General features: G+C 35.9%; 2 protein-coding genes and 1 long non-coding RNA gene across 3 annotated transcripts; 2 read left to right on the top strand and 1 right to left on the bottom strand.

Annotated features, from left to right (window-relative positions):
• Positions 1-1,128: 1,128 nt before the first annotated feature.
• Positions 1,129-3,192, top strand: LOC127518210 (uncharacterized). The gene is made up of 2 exons (XR_007931497.1): positions 1,129-1,860; positions 2,525-3,192. It is a non-coding gene; the product is annotated as an uncharacterized LOC127518210 (long non-coding RNA).
• Positions 3,193-9,059: 5,867 nt separating this feature from the next.
• Positions 9,060-12,512, top strand: gstt1a (glutathione S-transferase theta 1a). Its single transcript, XM_051904388.1, has 5 exons — positions 9,060-9,228; positions 9,530-9,617; positions 11,535-11,685; positions 11,901-12,077; positions 12,154-12,512. The coding sequence occupies exons 1-5, from the start codon at positions 9,117-9,119 to the stop codon at positions 12,352-12,354; spliced, it is 729 nt and encodes a 242-aa protein (XP_051760348.1). The 5' UTR covers positions 9,060-9,116; the 3' UTR covers positions 12,355-12,512.
• A 6,574-nt stretch (positions 12,513-19,086) lies between these two features.
• On the bottom strand, positions 19,087-22,190 carry LOC127517631 (taste receptor type 2 member 40-like). The gene has a single exon (XM_051903536.1). It carries the CDS (start codon positions 22,117-22,119, stop codon positions 21,154-21,156), a length of 966 nt encoding a protein of 321 aa, XP_051759496.1. The 5' UTR covers positions 22,120-22,190; the 3' UTR covers positions 19,087-21,153.
• Between the last annotated feature and the right edge of the window lie 392 nt (positions 22,191-22,582).

Raw genomic sequence — 22,582 nt, 5'->3', positions numbered from 1 at the left:
TTTGTTCAGTTACGAGATCTCAATGAGAGTATTGATGTTGGATTTGCTTGGTTATGAGATTTCAATGATGTTCAGTTTTGGTGGGTTACGAGGTCTCAGTGATGGTAGGTTGTGTTCGGTTATGAGATCTCAATGATGGTCGGTTTTGGTGGTTTACAAGATCTCAATGATAATGGGTTTTGGTGAATTAAGAAGTCTCAGTGATGGTAGGTTTTCATGGGTTACAAGGTCTCAGTGATGGTAGGCTTTGGTGGGTCATGACATCTCAAAGACGGTTGGTTTTGCTGGGTTTTGAGATTTCAGTGATGGTCGGTTTTGTTCGGTTTCGAGATCTCAATGACGGTCGGTTTTGCTAGGTTACAAGATTTCAAAGATGTTCGGTTTTGTTTCTTTACAAGTTTTCAATGACGGTCGGTTTTGTTCCGTTGCGAGTTTTCAGGGATGGTCTGTTAAACTCAGTTACAAGAGTTTAATGTTTTTATTCGGTGACGAGATTTCAAGGATGGCCAGTTTTGTTCCGTTATGAGATCTCAATAGCGGTCGGTTTTGGTGGGTTACGAGATCTCAATGCTGGTAGGTTTTGGTGGGTTACGAGATCTCAATAATAGTTGGATTTTCTGGGTTATGAAATTTCAATGATGTTTGGTTTTGGTGGGTTATGAGTTCTCAGTGATGGTAGGTTTTGGTGGGTTACGAGATCTCAATGACGGTCGGATTTGCTGGGTTAAGAAATTTCAATGATGGTCGGTTTTGGTGGGTTACGAGATCTCAGTAATGGTAGGTTTTGTTTGTTTATAAGATCTCAATGACGGTCGGTTTTGCTGGGTTATGAGATCTCAAAGATGGTATGTTTTCAGAGTCAGTTGTTTTTTTTTCGTTATGAGATTTCAAGGACAGTCTTTCTTTTTTTCATTACAAGTTTTCAATGACAGACAGTTTTGATGGGTTACGAGATCTCAATGATGGTCTGTTTTGCTGGGTCACGAGATTTCAACAATGTTCGGTTTTGGTGGGTTACAAGGTCTCAGTGATGGTAGGGTTTGGTGGGTCACGAGATCTCAATGACAGTCGGTTTTGCTGGGTTATGAGATTTCAGTGATTGTCGGTTTTGTTCAGGTTCGAGATCTCAATGACGGTTGGTTTTGATGGGTTACGAGATCTCAGTGATGGTAGGTTTTGGTGGGTTACGAGATCTCCATGACGGTTGGATTTGCTGTGTTATGAGATTTCAATAACGGTTAGTTCTGCTGGGTTATGAGATTTCAATGATGGCCGGTTTTGATCAGTTACGAGATCTCAATGAAGGTTGGTTTTGCTGGATTATGAGATCTCAATGATAATAGGTTTTAGTGGATTACGAGGTCTCAGTGATGGTAGGTTTTGGTGGGTTACAATATCTCAATGACGGCTGGTTTTGTTCAGTTACGAGATCTCAATGGCAGTTGGTTTTACTTGGTTATGAGATTTTAATGATGGTCGGTTTTGGTGGGTTACGAGGTCTCAGTGATGGTAGGTTGTGTTCAGTTACGAGTTGCTAAGTTGCTGAGTTATGAAATCTCAAAGATGGTAGGTTTTCAGAGTCAGTCGTTTTTTTTTTCATTATGAGATTTCAAAGACAATCAGATTTTTTTCATTATGAGTTTTCAATGACAGTTGGTTTTGGTGCATTACGAGATCTCAGTGATGGTAGGTTTTTGTGGGTTACGAGATCTCAATGATGGTAGGTTTTGGTGGGTTACGAGATCTCAATGACGATCGGATTTGCTGTGTTATGAGATTTCAATAACGGTCGGTTCTGCTGGGTTATGAGATTTTAATGATGGTCGGTTTTGGTGGATTACGAGATATCAAAGATGGTAAGTTTTCAGTGTCAGTCTTTTTTTTTTTCTTTTTTTTTTTGTTACAAGTTTTCAATGACGGTCGGTTTTGGTGGGTTACGAGATCTCAGTGATGGTAGGTTTTTGTGGGTTACAAGATTTCAGTGACGGTAGGTTTTGGTGGGTTACAAGATCTCAATTACGGTTGGATTTGTTGGGTTATAAAACTTCAATGATGGTCGGTTTTGGTGGGATACGAGGGCTCAGTGATGGCCGGTTTTGATCAGTTACGAGATCTCAATAAAGGTTGGTTTTGCTGGGTTATGAGATCTCAATGATAATAGGTTTTAATGGATTACGAGGTCTCAGTGATGGTAGGTTTTGGTGGGTTACAATATCTCAATGATGGCCGGTTTTGTTCAGTTACGAGATCTCAATGATGGTTGGTTTTACTTGGTTATGAGATTTCAATGATGGTCGGTTTTGGTGGGTTACGAGGTCTCAGTGATGGTAGGTTGTGTTCGGTTACAAGATCTCAATGACGGTCGGTTTTGGTGGGTTACGAGATCTCAATGATGGTCGGATTTGCTGGGTTACGAAATTTCAATGATGGTCGGTTTTGGTGGGTTACGAGGTCTCAGTGATGGTAGGTTGTGTTCAGTTACGAGTTGCTAAGTTGCTGAGTTATGAAATCTCAAAGATGGTAGGTTTTCAGAGTCAGTCGTTTTTTTTTTCATTATGAGATTTCAAAGACAATCAGATTTTTTTCATTATGAGTTTTCAATGACAGTTGGTTTTGGTGCATTACGAGATCTCAGTGATGGTAGGTTTTTGTGGGTTACGAGATCTCAATGATGGTAGGTTTTGGTGGGTTACGAGATCTCAATGACGATCGGATTTGCTGTGTTATGAGATTTCAATAACGGTCGGTTCTGCTGGGTTATGAGATTTTAATGATGGTCGGTTTTGGTGGATTACGAGATATCAAAGATGGTAAGTTTTCAGTGTCAGTCTTTTTTTTTTTCTTTTTTTTTTTTGTTACAAGTTTTCAATGACGGTCGGTTTTGGTGGGTTACGAGATCTCAGTGATGGTAGGTTTTTGTGGGTTACAAGATTTCAGTGACGGTAGGTTTTGGTGGGTTACAAGATCTCAATTACGGTTGGATTTGTTGGGTTATAAAACTTCAATGATGGTCGGTTTTGGTGGGATACGAGGGCTCAGTGATGGCCGGTTTTGATCAGTTACGAGATCTCAATAAAGGTTGGTTTTGCTGGGTTATGAGATCTCAATGATAATAGGTTTTAATGGATTACGAGGTCTCAGTGATGGTAGGTTTTGGTGGGTTACAATATCTCAATGATGGCCGGTTTTGTTCAGTTACGAGATCTCAATTACGGTTGGTTTTACTTGGTTATGAGATTTCAATGATGGTCGGTTTTGGTGGGTTACGAGGTCTCAGTGATGGTAGGTTGTGTTCGGTTACAAGATCTCAATGACGGTCGGTTTTGGTGGGTTACGAGATCTCAATGATGGTCGGATTTGCTGGGTTACGAAATTTCAATGATGGTCGGTTTTGGTGGGTTACGAGGTCTCAGTGATGGTAGATTTTGTTTGTTTATGAGATCTCAATGACAGTCGGTTTTGCTGAGTTATGAGATCTCAAAGGTGGTAGGTTTTCAGAGTCAGTCATTTTTTTTCATTATGAGATTTCAAAGAGAATCAGGTTTTTTTCATTACGAGTTTTCAATGACGGTTGGTTTTGGTGCATTACGAGATCTCAGTGATGGTAGGTTTTTGTGGGTTACGAGATCTCAATGACGATCAGATTTGCTGGGTTATGAGATTTCAATAATGGTCGGTTCTGCTGGGTTATGAGATTTTAATGATGGTCGGTTTTGGTGGATTACGAGATATCAAAGATGGTAAGTTTTCAGTGTCAGTCTTTTTTTTCGTTTTGAAATTTCAAAAACGTTTTTTTTGTTACGAGTTTTCAATGACGGACGGTTTAGGTGGGTTACGAGATCTCATTGATGGTAGGTTTTTGTGGGTTACGAGATCTCAATAATGGTAGGTTTTGGTGGGTTACGAGATCTCAATGACGATCGGATTTGCTGTGTTATGAGATTTCTATAATGGTCGGTTCTGCTGGGTTATGAGATTTTAATGATGGTCGGTCTTGGTGGATTACGAGATATCAAAGATGGTAAGTTTTCAGTGTCAGTCTTTTTTTTTCATTTTGAGATTTCAAAGACGTTTTTTTTTTTGTTACAAGTTCTCAATGACAGTTGGTTTTGGTGGGTTACGAGATCTCAGTGACGGTAGGTTTTTGTGGGTTACGAGATTTCAATGATGGTAGGTTTTGGTGGGTTACAAGATCTCAATTACGGTTGGTTTTGTTGGGTTATAAAACTTCAATGACAGTCGGTTTCAGTGGGATACGAGGTCTCAGTGATGGCCAGTTTTGATCAGTTACAAGATCTCAATGACGGTTGGTTTTGCTGGGTTATGAGATCTCAATGATGATAGGTTTTAGTGGATCACCATGTCTCAGTGACGGTAGGTTTTTGTGGGTTACGAGATTTCAATGATGGTAGGTTTTGGTGGGTTACAAGATCTCAATTACGGTTGGTTTTGTTGGGTTACGAGATCTCAATGACGATCAGATTTGCTGGGTTATGAGATTTCAATAATGGTCGGTTCTGCTGGGTTATGAGATTTTAATGATGGTCGGTTTTGGTGGATTACGAGATATCAAAGATGGTAAGTTTTCAGTGTCAGTCTTTTTTTTCGTTTTGAAATTTCAAAAACGTTTTTTTTGTTACGAGTTTTCAATGACGGACGGTTTAGGTGGGTTACGAGATCTCATTGATGGTAGGTTTTTGTGGGTTACGAGATCTCAATAATGGTAGGTTTTGGTGGGTTACGAGATCTCAATGACGATCGGATTTGCTGTGTTATGAGATTTCTATAATGGTCGGTTCTGCTGGGTTATGAGATTTTAATGATGGTCGGTCTTGGTGGATTACGAGATATCAAAGATGGTAAGTTTTCAGTGTCAGTCTTTTTTTTTCATTTTGAGATTTCAAAGACGTTTTTTTTTTGTTACAAGTTCTCAATGACAGTTGGTTTTGGTGGGTTACGAGATCTCAGTGACGGTAGGTTTTTGTGGGTTACGAGATTTCAATGATGGTAGGTTTTGGTGGGTTACAAGATCTCAATTACGGTTGGTTTTGTTGGGTTATAAAACTTCAATGACAGTCGGTTTCAGTGGGATACGAGGTCTCAGTGATGGCCAGTTTTGATCAGTTACAAGATCTCAATGACGGTTGGTTTTGCTGGGTTATGAGATCTCAATGATGATAGGTTTTAGTGGATCACCATGTCTCAGTGACGGTAGGTTTTTGTGGGTTACGAGATTTCAATGATGGTAGGTTTTGGTGGGTTACAAGATCTCAATTACGGTTGGTTTTGTTGGGTTATAAAACTTCAATGACAGTCGGTTTCAGTGGGATACGAGGTCTTAGTGATGACCAGTTTTGATCAGTTATAAGATCTCAATGATGGTTGGTTTTGCTGGGTTATGAGATCTCAATGATGATAGGTTTTAGTGGATCACCATGTCTCAGTGATGGTAGGTTTTGGAGGGTTACAATATCTCAATGATGGCCGGTTTTGTTCAGTCATGAGATCTCAATGACATTGCCATATCACAGGACAAATATATGACTTGTTAAAATCTATGCATTATGAGATTGGGTTGAGACTGGGTTATGAGATTTCAATGATGGTCGGTTTTGTTGGGTTATGAGAGTTCAAAGATGGTCGGTTTTGGTGGATTACAAGATATCAAAGAACGGTAAGTTTTCAGTGTCAGTCTTTTTTTTTTTCATTTTGAGATTTCAAAGATGGACATTTTTTTTTTCCGTTATGAGTTTTCAAAGACGGTCGGTTTTGTTCCATTGCGAGTTGGTTTTGGTGGGTTTCAAGATCTCAGTGATGGTAGGTTTTGGTGGGTTACAAGATTTCAATGATGGTAGGTTTTGGTGGGTTATGAGATCTCAATTACAGTTGGATTTGCTCAACGTGATCTCATGAGAATACGTTTGTATTTTTACGTAAATTGTGGTTCTACCACACGTACATTTACTTACGTTTTCATACACACAAAAACGTACAACATTGACGTATTTAGAGGACTAAAACGTAAAAATGCTTACGTATTAACAGCAATAAAAACGTAAATCATGTAACGTAAAGTGTGAATGTATATGAATTCCCATGTATTAATATTAAAATCGTGGCTTTAATGATTTAATTTTGTTTTTAGTCGAATTTATTGAAAGCAGTTTACTCATCTACTTAATATGAAATAACATTTCTGTTCGTGACTTGTGCTGCTCGTTTCAGAGGATTGCATAATGTTAAACAAGACTACAATTTAAAACCTTATGAATAAATTTTCTGTAATTGTTTAACCATTTTATAATATTTAGTGTGTTTGCTGTGCGACACAGAAGGCGTTTTCTCCTATGCAGTGACTGACAATACAACCATAAGATACACCAAAACACAACATAAATTCACAAATCACATCAATTTTATTTGTTCGCTGTACTCCCAATCTTTAGAATCCATATGTTTGTAAGGAACAGATCCAAATTCAGCCCTTTATCCACCGATCTTCATCTTCATTCTCAGCAACAGCGACCATCACAGTCAAAGCTCACGCTCGTTATGATTCAAATTTGAAAGTGGCGCCACCCTCGAGAAGCGTTACGACATGGTTTACGGCACTGATATCAAACGCTCATTGGTTCTCACCTGCTTCGTCACAGATTGCGACATGCCGTGTTTCAGTGGATTGACATTTGAAATGAGTGTCGCGCCTTCACGGAGAGAAGCCGGATTCATCATATTTTCATGGATTAATAAGTTAAATTCTGCTCTGTACCCTATAAAAACTATTACCGCCAGAGAAGACTGACTGGAACTCATCATCATTTGAACTACTTTTGGTACCACTTTTGACATTTTCGCAAAAAAATAAATTATTGTGATTACGCTTGTTTGTCTGTCACTCTTTTATTTATGTTAGTAGGTCGTTTAAAGAAATGGTTATGGGTAGGTTTAGGGGTAGGTGTAGGATTAGTGGCTCAAAATATCGTTTTAATGTTATATTTTTACTAAAATTGTCATTTTCCTACACATTTCTGCCCATTATGTTTTATTCTTTTAACATTCTGTATAAAATGGGTAGGTTTTTAGGTTCGGGATGGGGTTTAGGGATCTTACATTTATCTACAAAACGATAAAAGGGAAATTATACATATATCTTTAAGACATGATAAGATTCGTAAATATTTTACGTTTTTTTCGCTGTAAAAACGTAAGTATTTTTACGTTTTAGTGCCATAATTACGTCAATATTGTACGTTTTAGCACCTTTCTAAACGTACAAAAATGTACATTTTGTGTCTTTGAAAGTTACGTATTAATACCTACGTATTAACAATGAGACCAGGCTGATTTGCTGGGTTGTGAAATTTCAATGATGGTCAGTTTTGGTGGGACACAAGGTCTCAGTAATGGCCGGTTTTGATCAATTACGAGATCTCAATGACTGTTGGTTTTGCTGGGTTATGAGATCTCAATAAAGATAGGTTTTGGTGGGTTACGAGATCTCAGTGATGGTAGGTTTTGGTGGGTTACAATATTTCAATGATGGCCGGTTTTGTTCAGTTACGAGTCAGTTTTGGTGAGTTACAAGATCTCAGTGATGGTAGGTTTTGGTAGGTTACAAGATCTCAATGACGGATGGATTTGCTGAGTTATGAAATTTCAATGATGGTCGGTTTTGGTGGGTTACGAGATCTCAATGACGGTCGTTTTGCTGGGTTATAAGATTTTAATGATGGCCGGTTTTGTTCAGTCATGAGATCTCAATGACATTGCCATATCACAGGACAAATATATGACTTGTTAAAATCTATGCATTATGCAATGCAAATGCAGACTAGCCTTGATCATTTAAATTTATTCAAATTTTCGTATCAAAATATTCTTTTCCAATTATTTGTAAAAGTAATGACTTGTAAATAATCTGAAATGTTTCACTATATATATTGCTATTCTTGCTGTAGTGGAGCTGTTTGCTTAAACATTACATGCACTTTACTAGAGCAGCCTTAATTTCAGAAGCACCCTCAGTGATTTGATTCTGGAACCGGGCCTCTGCTAGAGCTTGAGAAATTTATATATAAATAGACTAAATATTCATCATAACTTTCCATCCAAGGATAAAGAAAGAGATATAGGTTTAGAACAATCCATTAAGTCTTTATTTTGGAGGTTTTTTTTAGAAGTGTTTTTGCGCCATCATGTGGCAACATTTTTCAATTAAAAATGATGAAAATTTTAATAAGTTTTCATTTCTTTCTGACCTGGCATTAAAGGTGCACATGAGTCATGACACTTTAAACCAAGAGGGGTTTTATAAAATATACAAATTTCTAAAACAGAAAAAAATCTTAACTTATTACATATTCCAAGCTGATATGTCTAAAAGTAAATGTGTCCAGCTACACAGAAACATGTTTATGTTCTCTATATAGCAGATAACATCAAGTTACATAGATTGAATTATCCTTTTATGTGAAGCAGATTTTGATGCTGGAAAGATAGGTCTACCTCTAAAAGAAAAAGAACACTAAGCATGAAAGCGTTACATATGGATCCATCTGCATTTCTGAAATTACAGTCTTTAAGAGAAAATTCTAGTAGTGGGAGTAAAAAGATGATTGAATTACTTCAAGCTCTTTAGGAATGCATGCACAAAAAAGGAAAGAAATCTAAACTATAAACCGATTTTGCTCATAAAATTAAGTCTAATCTATTTTTATCATTCTATAATAATACTTTTAAAATATGCAAATGCCAATACAAATGCAAATTACTATTTTGATGACTAATATTTTAAGTGATTAAGAATTAACTTATGAAACTGCACACGAGTGACAAGAGTTGTTATGGATGGGGTGAATGTGATTAGACTTTGGCCTATTACAGCAATCCTTCTTGACACACACCCCAAAACGCACAACAAGTTAACCATTACATTTGGGGGGGAAGTGCATGTATTAGCAATATTTGAAGCTTCTCTCCACACCTTAAAAAGTCATTTCAACTTACTTCACTTTGAACATTGTACTACTGACCCCTGGAGGGCGGAGCATAAACACAGAACATATAAGGATGAGAAGTTGGCGAATCACTCTAATCTTGGACACTTCCCAGGCAAAATGCCACTGGAGCTGTATCTCGATCTGTATTCCCAGCCATGCCGCTCAGTCTTCCTATTTGCCAAGATAAATAAAATTCCCTTTGAATTCAAAGCCGTGGATTTATCTGCAGGTGATTAATTTTTGTTTTAATCTAGCTGTTTTATGGAGTTGTGCACTGGAATCTTGATGTAAGCTGTTTTACCTGATCTATCTAACCCTTAAATGTAGTTTATTGTTTTAACATAATGTATTTTGGTTGATACAGTGAATATTTTTTGAAAAACACATTTTATATAAAGCATGTTTTTAGGTTAATGTTATATTCCAGTGTGCATGCAAAAGCATTTGGTTTCAGTGAAATAGTTTTGTATATTCTGCATTATATAGGCATCACTACAATATCTTGTTTTTCTTTTTCTTTGTGCACAAAGGTGAACAATATGGAGATGAATTTGGCAAGGTCAGCATCATAAGAAAAGTTCCTGTTCTCAAAGATGGAGATTTTATTCTCACAGAGAGGTATGTTGTTACCTTGAATTTTCTTCCTAATACACAGCAAAACCCCCAGTGTTAAATTAACACCCAAAGTGTACATATGAGTCCATCTTACCGGGTGTTAAAAAGTAACACTGAAGCAGTGTTAAAGTTAATGAGATAATTAATTGATGACTGAGTGATGATTGACAATTAGTGGTGACACCTGATGTTAATAAGCAGAATCACTGAAGAAACAACAAGAGAAAAAGAGAGAGACACGACAACTACAACTGACTTCCAGCCATTAAACCAGTGGTCTCAAACTCAATTCCTGGAGGGCCACAGCTCTGCACAGTTTTGCTCCAACCATAATCAAACACACCTGATCCAGTTAATCAAGGTCTTCAGGATTACTAGAAACGTCCAAGCAGGTGTGAGTTGGAGCTGGTTGGAGCTAAACTGTGCAGAGCTGTGGCCCTCCAGGAATTGAGTTTGAGACCACTGCATTAAACATTGTTACACTTATTATTAACCAGTTTGATTTTATTTCTGTAATACATCAACAAAACTTCTTATTGAGAATTAACAGATGTTTAGATATTAATGTTTTAAGGAAAGTTTAGTTTCACCATGATGGTGAAAAAAAGTGTTGTAAGCCCAAAAGTGTTGTAAGCTGAAGTTGATCAATTTAGGTCTACAATGCTTTCATAATGATTGTGTTTTGTTGATGACATTCTCATTGTGAAATATCCTGATTCATTGGTTACACCCAATATTGTTAACCAATCATACAGATGTTATATTATTTCTTTATAGTAAATCTCTGTTACCACTTGAGATCCAGCAGAGCTTCTATAATCTGAGTTTTTTTTTTTTTTTTTTTTTTTTAAACACACACAGACATCAAGAATCAGCATATGACCCTCAACAATGGTGACAATCAAACAAAGTGCTTCATGTTGCAGTGCATGATGGGAGCCACCAATCAAAACTCATCCATGGCTCCCATCATGCTTTGCTGCATGAATAAATTATGCATCTGAATTGTCCTGTAATTTTCGTAGATTGTTCATGTTTGCTTTTATGTTGCTGTTGTTTTGTTGTGACAGTAGCTTGTTTTGTGATGTTCAGAGTTGATCTGTTTGTCAGTATTTTGTATTTATTTATTGTCACCGTTCTTGAGAATCATATGCTGATTCCTGATGTCTGTGTGTGTCAAAACGCAGGAGCTTCTGTGCATAATGTATTTAAAAAAAAAAAAAAAAGTTTATGCTGCTGTTGGATCTCAAGCTGTAAAATCACAGGACTACAATCATTAATAGAGAGACTTAACCTCTAAATGACATCAGGCCATTGCATGATGATAACACCATCACCAAAACATATTTTCTCTGGCCATAACAAATGTGCTTTACAAACAAAGTTGGAGCAGCCAGAGAAAAACTAATAATAAAAGGTAAAGAGTCAAGAGCCCAACTAAAGCAAACGCTGACCTCTTTCATGGTGACTTGAAATGAAACATTCCATAAAACATTAAATAACACCTTTTTTCTCTCTTTCCTTCAATGATTCTGCTTATTATCATCAGGTGTCACCACTAATTGTCAATCATCACTCATTCATCAATCAATTATTTCATTAACTTTAACACTGCTTCAGTGTTACTTTTAACACTCGGCAAAATGGACTCATATGTACACTTTGGGTGTTAATTTAACACTGGGGATTTTGCTGTGTACTAAGCAATCCTATATATACTTTTGGTTGCACTTTATTTTACAGTACATGCACTTACATGTACTTACAATGTACTTACCCAACAAAGTACTGGTAATATAAGGTAGCTACATGGGTTAAGGTTAGGCTCATGGTTAGTTATTACCCTGTTATTAATAAGTACATAGTATATACATGGGGAACAGGACTGTAAAATAAAATGCTACCATACTTTCTATATAGTACAGCTATACTGCAGTACTTGGCAGCAAAACATCACACTCCTGACCACTGGTATCCAGCTGATCTGCAGAAGCGTGCACGAGTCGACGAGTTTCTCTCCTGGCAGCACACAAACATAAGAACTCATGGGTCAAAGGTCTTCTGGTTCAGGGTAAGATTCACTGTTTAAACATTAGATCACTGGTTGTGTCTGTGTGTATTGAGTAAATTGTGATTATGTAACCTCTTTTTTGCTGTTTACTTACTATCTTTAATGCATATATTATCTAGTTATCAAGTATGCAACTGTCTCTATATGTCATATTTGACAAAATGCTTTTCTTAATCAGATGTTAGGCTGTAACTGACATTTTACAACAATGCTAGGGGGTCTTGCCTGCAGTCACAGGCGCCCCGGTGCCCAAGGAGAAGATGGATGCTGCCGTGGAGGACCTCAATGTTTCTCTGAAAACCTTTGAGGACAAGTTTCTGCAGAGCAGACCTTTTATAATTGGAGAGAAAATATCTCTGGCTGATCTTGTAGCCATTGTGGAGATGATGCAGGTACATTCTGTACTTGATTTCCTAATGATTCACCTTAACATGACATATTGACCAATTTTGTTTCTGTGTTTTGAAGCCGGTCGGTACAGGTCTAGATGTGTTTCAAGGCAGATCTGCTCTGAGTGCCTGGAGAGACAAAGTAAAGAAGGAGATCGGTGTGGAAGTCTTCGATGAAGCCCATAAGGTTATAATGAATGTTGATATGCTGCCACAAACCTTTGAAAACAAGGGTTTACCTGAGTTTCTCAAGCTAAGGCTACAGAAAATGTTTAACTGAGTCTGCTTTGCATGGACTAATAGTCTAGATTTACGGTTAAACTTTCATTTTTCATCAAGTTCTGTGCAGTCATATGGTGAACCAGATCAAATATGGATTAGAAAATATTACAATAGTGAAATCACTGTATTCAAAATAAAGATGCTATATTAAAACAATGCCTACATGTATGCATTTATACAATTTGAAGTGCATTCATACATTTTTCAGTGTGTTCTCCCTTGGAATCAAACCCATGACCTTTGGCACTGGTACAGTGCCATGCTAAAATCCCTCTCAAGGAAAGTCATTTCACACTATGGCCATGTTTGCAACACCTCCAGGCAGTTATTTTGGGCATGCAGTACCAACTTGTATCTACTTGAATGAAGAAGTACAGAAATTTCAAAAACTGCTTGTCAAACACACGTTTAAATAACACATTTCAAATCAGTAAGCTAATGCGCGTACGCAATCCCAATATTCTAATAGCAGTTGCTCTGTAAAAAAAAATCCTAATTTTATGGAAAATAATTGTGAATTTTTTTTACGGTCATTTTCTTTTATTTTAAATTATACTCAAAACTCTGTAAAATTACAAACAATGTATGTAAATTAAGTATGTGTTATTTTATGTATTATGACATTAATGAAAAAATACAGTAATTCACATATTTTTTACAGAAAATTTACTGTATTTTTTATACAGTATTTTTTCTGTTTTCTTAAATTACAAACAAATGCATGTAAAATTACAAAAATAATCAGTAATTAAACAGTAACAAAACAGTTAAATGATAAAACGGTCAAATGAATGGCACACAGCAAAATCCCCAGTGTTAAATTAACACCCAAAGTGTACATATGAGTCCATCTTGCCAGGTGTTAAAAAGTAACACTGAAGCAGTGTTAAAGTTAATGAAATAATTGATTGATGATTGAGTGATGATTGACAATTAGTGGTGACACCTGATGATAATAAGCAGAATCATTGAAGGAAAGAGAGAAAAAAGGTGTTAATGTTTTATGGAAGGTTTCATTTCAAGTCACCATGAAAGAGGTCAGCGTTTGCTTTAGTTGGGCTCTTGACTCTTTACCTTTTATTGTTAGTTTTTCTCTGGCTGCTCCAACTTTGTGTTTGTAAAGCACATTTGTTATAGCCAGAGAAATTATGTTTTGGTGATGATGTTATCATCATGCAATGGCATGATGACTCTTTATCTATTACTCTTTATCTATTAAGGTTCATTTTTCTCTGACTGCTCTAACTTTGTGTTTGTAGAACACATTTGTTATGGCCAGAGAAACTGTGATCTGGGCTGCATTTCCTGAAAGCGTTGTAAGCCAAAGTTGATCAATTTAGGTTTGCAATGCTTTGGGAAGCATAATGGCCTGATTCATTGGTGACATCCAATATTGTTAACTGGTCATACTGATCATTAAAATAAAATATCCTAATTTAAATAAACCAAAAACACTGTTGTTTTACAGGTATTTCCTGAGTTATTACGATCAAATACCTTCACTAGAAACAAAAAATCATAAAAAAACGGTCAATGACTGGCAGCAGCGACTGCCAAATAAAGACCGTAAAATTAAAGTAAAGTATCTTAATTTAAATAAACCGAAAAACAGTTATTTTACAGGTATTTCCTGAATTATTATCTTCACTTTTAAAAAAAATCCTAAAAAAATAAAATAAAAAAAATGGTCAATGACTGGCAGCTATGGCTGCCAAACAAAAACCATTAAATTAAAGTAAAATATTCTAATTTAAATAAAGTGCAAAAAACTTTAACAAAAAATTTCTTTAAACGTTAAAAAATACTTTTATTTTACAGGTAGATCTCAGCATCTTCACTTCTTACAGTCTAGACTTTATTTCTTTTAAACAAAGGTTCTTATTGAGAATTAACAGAGGTTTAGATGACGTTTGATTGGAAAAAAAAAGCTTGATGTCACCATTATGGAGGTGAGCTTTTGCTTTAGTTGGGCTCTTGACCCTTGACTTTTTCATGTTAGTTTTTCTCTGACTGCTTTATATGTGTGTTTTTAGCGCATGTTTGTTATAGCAAAAAGCTTACTGATGATCTAGTTATCATGAAGTGCCTTGTCTCACTGATATCACATAGTGTCAAATTTCTGAGAATATTAACTGTTAGTTTCATATGAGTTACTGTGATATTGTGGAATCATATTATGATAACCTGGTTTTCTGATTTTTAAATCATTATGCAGGAAATGTTTTCAGCCTTTTTTTTTTTTTTTTTTTGGGAGACATCAATAATCAACATATGAATTGTTTGTTTTGTGACATTGTGAGTTGATCTGAATTTTTTTTTTTTGTCACCATTGTTGAGATTCATAAGCTGATTTCAATGATGGTCGGTTGTCGGTTTTGGTGGGTTACGAGGTCTCAGTGATGGTAGGTTGTGTTCGGTTACGAGATCTCAATGACGGTTGTTTTTGGTGGGTTACGAGATCTCAATGATGGTCGGCTTTGCTGGGTTAAGAAATTTCAATGATGGTCAGTTTTGGTGGGTTACGAGGTCTCAGTGATGGTAGATTTTGTTCGTTTATGAGATCTCAATGACAGTCGGTTTTGCTGAGTTATGAGATCTCAAAGATGGTAGGTTTTCAAAGTCAGTCATTTTTTTTCATTAAGAGATTTCAAAGAGAATCAGGTTTTTTTCATTATGAGTTTTCAATGACGGTTGGTTTTGGTGCATTACGAGATCTCAGTGATGGTAGGTTTTTGTGGGTTACGAGATCTCAATGATAGTAGGTTTTGGTGGGTTACGAGATCTCAATGACGATCAGATTTGCTGTGTTATGAGATTTCAATAATGGTCGGTTCTGCTGGGTTATGAGATTTCAATAATGGTCGGTTCTGCTGGGTTATGAGATTTTAATGATGGTCGGTCTTGGTGGATTACGAGATATCAAAGATGGTAAGTTTTCAGTGTCAGTCTTTTTTTTTCGTTTTGAAATTTCAAAGACTTTTTTTTGTTACGAGTTCTCAATGACAGTTGGTTTTGGTGGGTTACAAGATCTCAGTGACGGTAGGTTTTTGTGGGTTACAAGATTTCAATGATGGTAGGTTTTAGTGGGTTACAAGATCTCAATTACGGTTGGTTTTGTTAGGTTTTAAAACTTCAATGATGTTTGGTTTCGGTGGGATATGAGGTCTCAGTGATGGCTGGTTTTGATCAGTTACAAGATCTCAATGACGGTTGGTTTTACTGGGTTTTGAGATCTCAATGATGATAGGTTTTAGTGGATCACCATGTCTCAGTGATGGTAAGTTTTGGTGGGTTACGAGATTTCAATGATGGTCGGTTTTGGTCAGTTACGAGGTCTCAGTGATGGTAGGTTTTGGTGGGTTACAATATCTCAATGATGGCTGGTTTTGTTCAGTCATGAGATCTCAATGACATTGCCATATCACAGGACAAATATATGACTTGTTAAAATCTATGCATTATGAGATTGGGTTGAGACTGGGTTATGAGATTTCAATGATGGTCGGTTTTGTTGGGTTATGAGAATTCAAAGATGGTTGGTTTTGGTGGATTACAAGATATCAAAGACGGTAAGTTTTCAGTGTCAGTCTTTTTTTTTTTTCATTTTGAGATTTCAAAGACGGACTTTTTTTTGTTATGAGTTTTCAAAGACGGTCGGTTTTATTCCATTGCGAGTTGGTTTTGGTTGGTTTCAAGATCTCAGTGATGGTAGGTTTTTGTGGGTTACGAGGTCTCAGTGATGGTAGGTTTTGGTGGGTTATGAGATTTCAATGATGGTAGGTTTTGGTGGGTTACGAGATCTCAATTACAGTTGGATTTGTTGGGTTATGAAATTTCAATGATGGTCAGTTTTGGTGGGACACAAGGTCTCAGTGATAGCCGGTTTTGATCAGTTACGAGATCTCAATGACGGTTGGTTTTGCTGGGTTATGAGATCTCAATGAAGATAGGTTTTGGTGGGTTACGAGGTCTCAGTGATGGTAGGTTTTGGTGGGTTACAATATTTCAATGATGGCCGGTTTTGTTCAGTTACGAGTCGGTTTTGGTGAGTTACAAGATCTCAGTGATGGTAGGTTTTGGTGGGTTACGAGATCTCAATGACGGTCGTTTTGCTGGGTTATAAGATTTTAATGATGGCCGGTTTTGTTCAGTCATGAGATCTCAATGACATTGCCATATCACAGGACAAATATATGACTTGTTAAAATCTATGCATTATGCAATGCAAATGCAGACTAGCCTTGATCATTTAAATGTATTCAAATTTTCGTATCAAAATATTCTATTCCAATTATTTGTAAAAGTAATGACTTGTAAATAATCTGAAATGTTTCACTATATATATTGCTATTCTTGCTGTAGTGGAGCTGTTTGCTTAAACATTACATGCACTTTACTAGAGCAGCCTTAATTTCAGAAGCACCCTCAGTGATTTGATTCTGGAACCGGGCCTCTGCTAGAGCTTGAGAAATTTATATATAAATAGACTAAATATTCATCATAACTTTCCATCCAAGGATAAAGAAAGATATATAGGTTTAGAACAATCCATTAAGTCTTTGTTTTGGAGCCATTTTTTTAGAAGTGTTTTTGCGCCATCATGTGGCAACATTTTTCAATTAAAAATGATGAAAATTTTAATAAGTTTTCATTTCTTTCTGACCTGGCATTAAAGGTGCACATGAGTCATGACACTTTAAACCAAGAGGGGTTTTATAAAATATACAAATTTCTAAAACAGAAAAAAATCTTAACTTATTACATATTCCAAGCTGATATGTCTAAAAGTAAATGTGTCCAGCTACACAGAAACATGTTTATGTTCTCTATATAGCAGATAACATCAAGTTACATAGATTGAATTATCCTTTTATGTGAAGCAGATTTTGATGCTGGAAAGATAGGTCTACCTCTAAAAGAAAAAGAACACTAAGCATGAAAGCGTTACATATGGATTTCCATCTGCATTTCTGAAATTACAGTCTTTAAGAGAAAATTCTAGCAGTGGGAGTAAAAAGATGATTGAATTACTTCAAGCTCTTTAGGAATGCTTGCACAAAAAAGGAAAGAAATCTAAACTATAAACAGGTTTTGCTCATAAAATTAAGTCTAATTAAATCTATTTTTATCATTCTATAATAATACTTTTAAAATATGCAAATGCCAATACAAATGCAAATTACTATTTTGATGACTAATATTTTAAGTGATTAAGAATTAACTCATGAAACTGCACACGAGTGACAAGAGTTGTTATGGATGGGGTGAATGTGATTAGACTTTGGCCTATTACAGCAATCCTTCTTGACACACACCCCAAAACGCACAACGAGTTAACCATTACATTTGGGGGGGAAGTGCATGTATTAGCAATATTTGAAGCTTCTCTCCACACCTTAAAAAGTAATTTCAACTTACTTTACTTTGAACAGTGTACTACTGACCCCTGGAGGGTGGAGCATAAACACAGAACATATGAGGATGAGAAGTTGGCGAATCACTCTATTCTTGGACACTTCCCAGCCAAAATGCCACTGGAGCTGTATCTTGATCTGTATTCCCAGCCATGCCGCTCAGTCTTCCTATTTGCCAAGATAAATAAAATTTAAGCACAGTCATAATGGTTGTGTTTTGATAATATTCTCACTGTGAAATGGCCTGATTCATTGGTGACATCCAATATTGTTAACTGGTCATACAGATCACATAGATTAACTGGTCATATAGATCATATAGAATCAGCATACGAACCTCAACAATGGTGACAGTTAAACAAAGTGCTTCATGTTGCAGTGCATGATGGGAGCCACCAATCAAAACTCATCCATGGCTCCCATCATGCATTGCATCATGTAATTTTCATTGATCCTTTCTTTTTTTTTCTTTTTTATTTTGCTGTTGTTTTGTTGTGACAGTAGCTTGTTTTGTGATGTTCAGAGTTGATCTGTTTGTCAGTATTTTGTATTTATTTATTGTCACCATACTTGAGAATCAATTCTTGTTCATACTGCTGTTGGATCTCAAGCTGTAAAATCACAGGACTACAATCATTAATACTAAAGCTACACATCAAGTATACAGTCAGAGATTTAGACTCTAAACGGCATCAGGCCATTGTATGATGATAATATCATCACCAAAACATACTGTGACCAGATCATACTTTCCCTGGCCATAACAAATGTTTTTTACAAACACAAAGTTGGAGCAGCCAAAGAAAAAGGTAAAGAGTCAGGAGCCCAACTAAAGCAAACGCTGACCTCTTTCATGGTGACTTGAAATGAAACATTCCATAAAACATTAAATAACACCTTTTTTCTCTCTTTCCTTCAATGATTCTGCTTATTATCATCAGGTGTCACCACTAATTGTCAATCATCACTCAATCATCAATCAATTATCTCATTAACTTTAACACTGCTTCAGTGTTACTTTTAACACCTGGCAAGATGGACTCATATGTACACTTTGAGTGTTAATTTAACACTGGGGATTTTGCTGTGCAGCCAAAACACCCTGTAGAATTAAAATAAAATATTCTAATTTAAATAAACCAAAAAACACTGTTATTTTACAGGTATTTCCTGAATTATTACGATCAAATACCTTCACTTTAAAAAAAAAAATCATAAAAAAACGGTCAATGACTGGCAGCAGCGACTGCCAAATAAAGACCGTAAAATTAAAGTAAAATATCCTAATTTAAATAATGCAGGAGAATCTCTGATTGGATGGTTTTAGCTGCTTACTGATGATATAGTTATCATGAAGTGGCTTGTTTCACTGATATCACATAGTGTCAAATTTCTGAGAATATTAACTGTTAGTTTCATACGAGTTACTGTGATATTGTGGAATCATATTATGATAACCTGGTTTTCTGATTTTTAAATCATTATGCAGGAAATGTTTTCAGCCTTTTTTTTCTTTCTTTTTTTTTTGGGAGACATCAATAATCAACATATGAATTGTTTGTTTTGTGACATTGTGAGTTGATCTGAATTTTTTTTTTTTTTTTTGTCACCATTGTTGAGATTCATAAGCTGATTCTTGATGTCTGTGTGAGTCTGCATGATGTTGACAAAGCGTTTTGTGCATAATGATTTAATAAAATTGTTTATAGTATTACAGCACTGTAGTAGGATTAGTATGTGAAATTACAACAAATGTTAAACAATTTAATCAGAGACCGGACTCTGGTATCAGTGAATCAACTCACTTTCTGATGGCTACACCGTCACTTAAAAAGTGACCAGCATCATCTGATCTAAGTTTTTCTTGCTTTATTTATTTATTATTTTATTTTATTTTTATTTTTTTTGCTATAAAAAACACAGATCAGAAACACACAGTTAAAGCAGTCAGAGAAATACTAATGTTAAAGAGTCAATGTTTTATTCAATAAAACATCAACATCTAAACCTCTGTTAATTCTCAATAAGAACTTTAATATGAAATAAAGTCTGGATTGTAATATATGAAGATGCTGAGATCTTGAGAGATCTGTTATCGTGTGTTTTGTGAGTCACCATTTGCTGGAGAGTAGAGCCTGTGTTTAAGTCCAGGATGAGCCAGAAAACATTGTTCTTATACTGCATGTTGCTTTTTTTCAGAGGCAGTAACATATAGTTATATTCGTTTATTCATTCATTCATTCATTTGTGCTTTTTCTGGTTAAATACAAGAGATTCACTTTTTACAATGAATGTGTTTTGTTAGTAACAATTCAGGATATACGTATAAAACAACAGTGTTGTGCGCTTTATTTAAATTAGAATATTTTACATTTATTTTACAGACTTTGATTGGCAGCCTGTTGCTGAAAGTTGACTGTTTGACTGTTTAACTGTTTTTTTTTTTTTTTTAAGATTGTTTTGCAGTGAAGGTGTTTTATTGTAATAATACAGGGAATACCTGTAAAATGACTGTTTTTCTGTAGAAAAATTTTAATGAAAATTTCTGTTAAAGTTTTTTACACTTTATTTAAATTAGAATATTTCACTTTAATTTTAAGGTTTTTGTTTGGCAGCCGTAGCTGACAGTCATTGACCATTTTTTTACGATTTTTTTTTTTTTACAGTGTACAGTATGTGTGAAATATGAGTAATATGAGTGAAACATGTCTGTATATATAGTGTTTGGCCATGTTCCGCTGTTCAGGAACAGTATTCATATGAATAATCCATAAAATTTTATTGATATTTTTCACAACTACATTTAAATCACCAAGACAAAAATAACAATTTCATTACTCTACACAATATCACTAGAACAATTTACAGATTAAATATAAATACTAACTTGTTTCTAGTTATTACAACCCAGTTTCATGGGAAAATGTAAATATTTTATGAGGTTGTACAAATTCAAATGAATTAAAGCCCATTCACACCAAGGATGATATAACAATAACGATAAAGATATACGCCTAGTTTTTGTTGTCTATTTTTCTATAAATGGTTCTAAATTTAAAAGAATAGCAGAGTCCACACCACAACTAAAATGATAATGACACAGAGGAACAATGTCATTGGAATCACTTTCAAAAAAAATTTCCAGCTGATGAATGATAAAAACATTGACAACCAATCAGAATTCATCTAGTGGGTAAGCATTAAAGTGGCAGATGACAAAACTGCAGTGCCTGCTTATAATAAACAGAATTGGTGTTGATGCTAATATAGTTAATAATATGCTTTTATCCAAAGTGACTTCAGCATTCATCTAAATCAGAAAAATATTACAAAAGTGCTAGTTGTCTATAAATCAGGTCACCTGGCAAGCAGCCCTTATCATATTAAACATCCCCTGTCTCAACTGTCTGGCTTTTGCTAGATTGTTCCTTCGCCTTCCTACAACAGAACAGACTCCAGAGCTTGTCTTTTAGATGCCTGTTTGAAGCTGTCAGAAGTAAAGAAGTCATCCCGCCGTAAAAACTAAAGGCACTGGCTAAAGTGTAGTAGGTGATAAATTGCCCTATTAATCTTATAATAATGAACAAAAACACAATACTCAGAGTAGACAGATAAACTCCCACTAGGGAGATGGTGAGTTTGCACACCAGGAGGTACGAGTCAGAACCCTTCACCTGGGTCTCATTCTTCTGGAGTGCCAGTGTGTGGGCGCACAGATGGACGACCATTCTGATAGAGGTCGGCAGCATGATCATCAGAGGGATCGGGCAGAGGAGACAAATGATAGCAGCTGCGTATGCATTTGCGTCCATCTGTAAAGAAAAAGAGGGCTGCGGACAGGTCATGTTAGCGTTGTCATTCACGTTGTAATTTTTATCCATTGAATCCGCGATGTGAAGTGAGAACATAGGAGTGAAAAACAAGGATGAGAACAAACAGCTCAGCAGCACTGCAGCGTTGATCACAGGAGAGATGTTCTTCTTCAGTGTTTGGAAGCACTCGGAGGAGAAACTCACGACTTTGATGCAGTAGAAGAGATTCAGCCATGCAATGGCCCAGAAGCTGTTGAAGCTGCAAGTCATCATTAGATATGTTTCAATGCGGATAGATAAAGGATATGGTGTGACGCACCAAATTTGGGGATTCTGAAAAACATCCATCACCAATGAGAAGGTGGCAAGTACTAAGATAATGTTGCTGATGGAGATGACGTTTAGGATCAAACCCACAGTCTGAATGGTCCTGGTCTTCACTTGCTGTTGTATAGTAAAAATCAGGTTAAATATGTTTCCAGAAACACCAACAAACACAAGTCCAACGAAAAAAAGAACGTGCCCAATGAAGGTCATGATGTTCTGTTCAGAGAGGGAAACACTCAAACCAGAGTCCTGCACTGATATGAGATCTGGTGAGATGCGCATTGTCTTACACAGAAACGGGGAATGAATCTCATATGCAAAGTGGCTTTGCGTGAGTGAACCAGAGCAGGCTGTGTTCAAAGCTGAAAACACAAATTAGGTATAATGAGAGAAATGCATGGTGCATTCATTACAGTTCAGCTTACACAAAACAAAATTTAAACAACAGAATTTATTATATTGTCTTCACTGGTGGTAAATATACACAACTCATGCATGTCATGTACACATTGAGACTATTTTGTTTTCACATGTAAATGCAACAATCATTATTGAATGTTAATGTTATTGGTGTTCAAAATTTGCCTATTCAAATTTTTGTTTGTTTGCTATTTAGACATACTTAGGAATATGTTGGATATAATGCATTTTGTAAAATTTTACTATTCAAATG

The sequence above is a fragment of the Ctenopharyngodon idella genome, chromosome 8 (assembly GCF_019924925.1).
Source record: "Ctenopharyngodon idella isolate HZGC_01 chromosome 8, HZGC01, whole genome shotgun sequence".
NCBI lineage: Eukaryota > Metazoa > Chordata > Actinopteri > Cypriniformes > Xenocyprididae > Ctenopharyngodon > Ctenopharyngodon idella.
The sequence above is the reverse complement of the archived record's forward strand: the minus strand, read 5'-3'. Positions and strand labels throughout refer to the sequence as shown.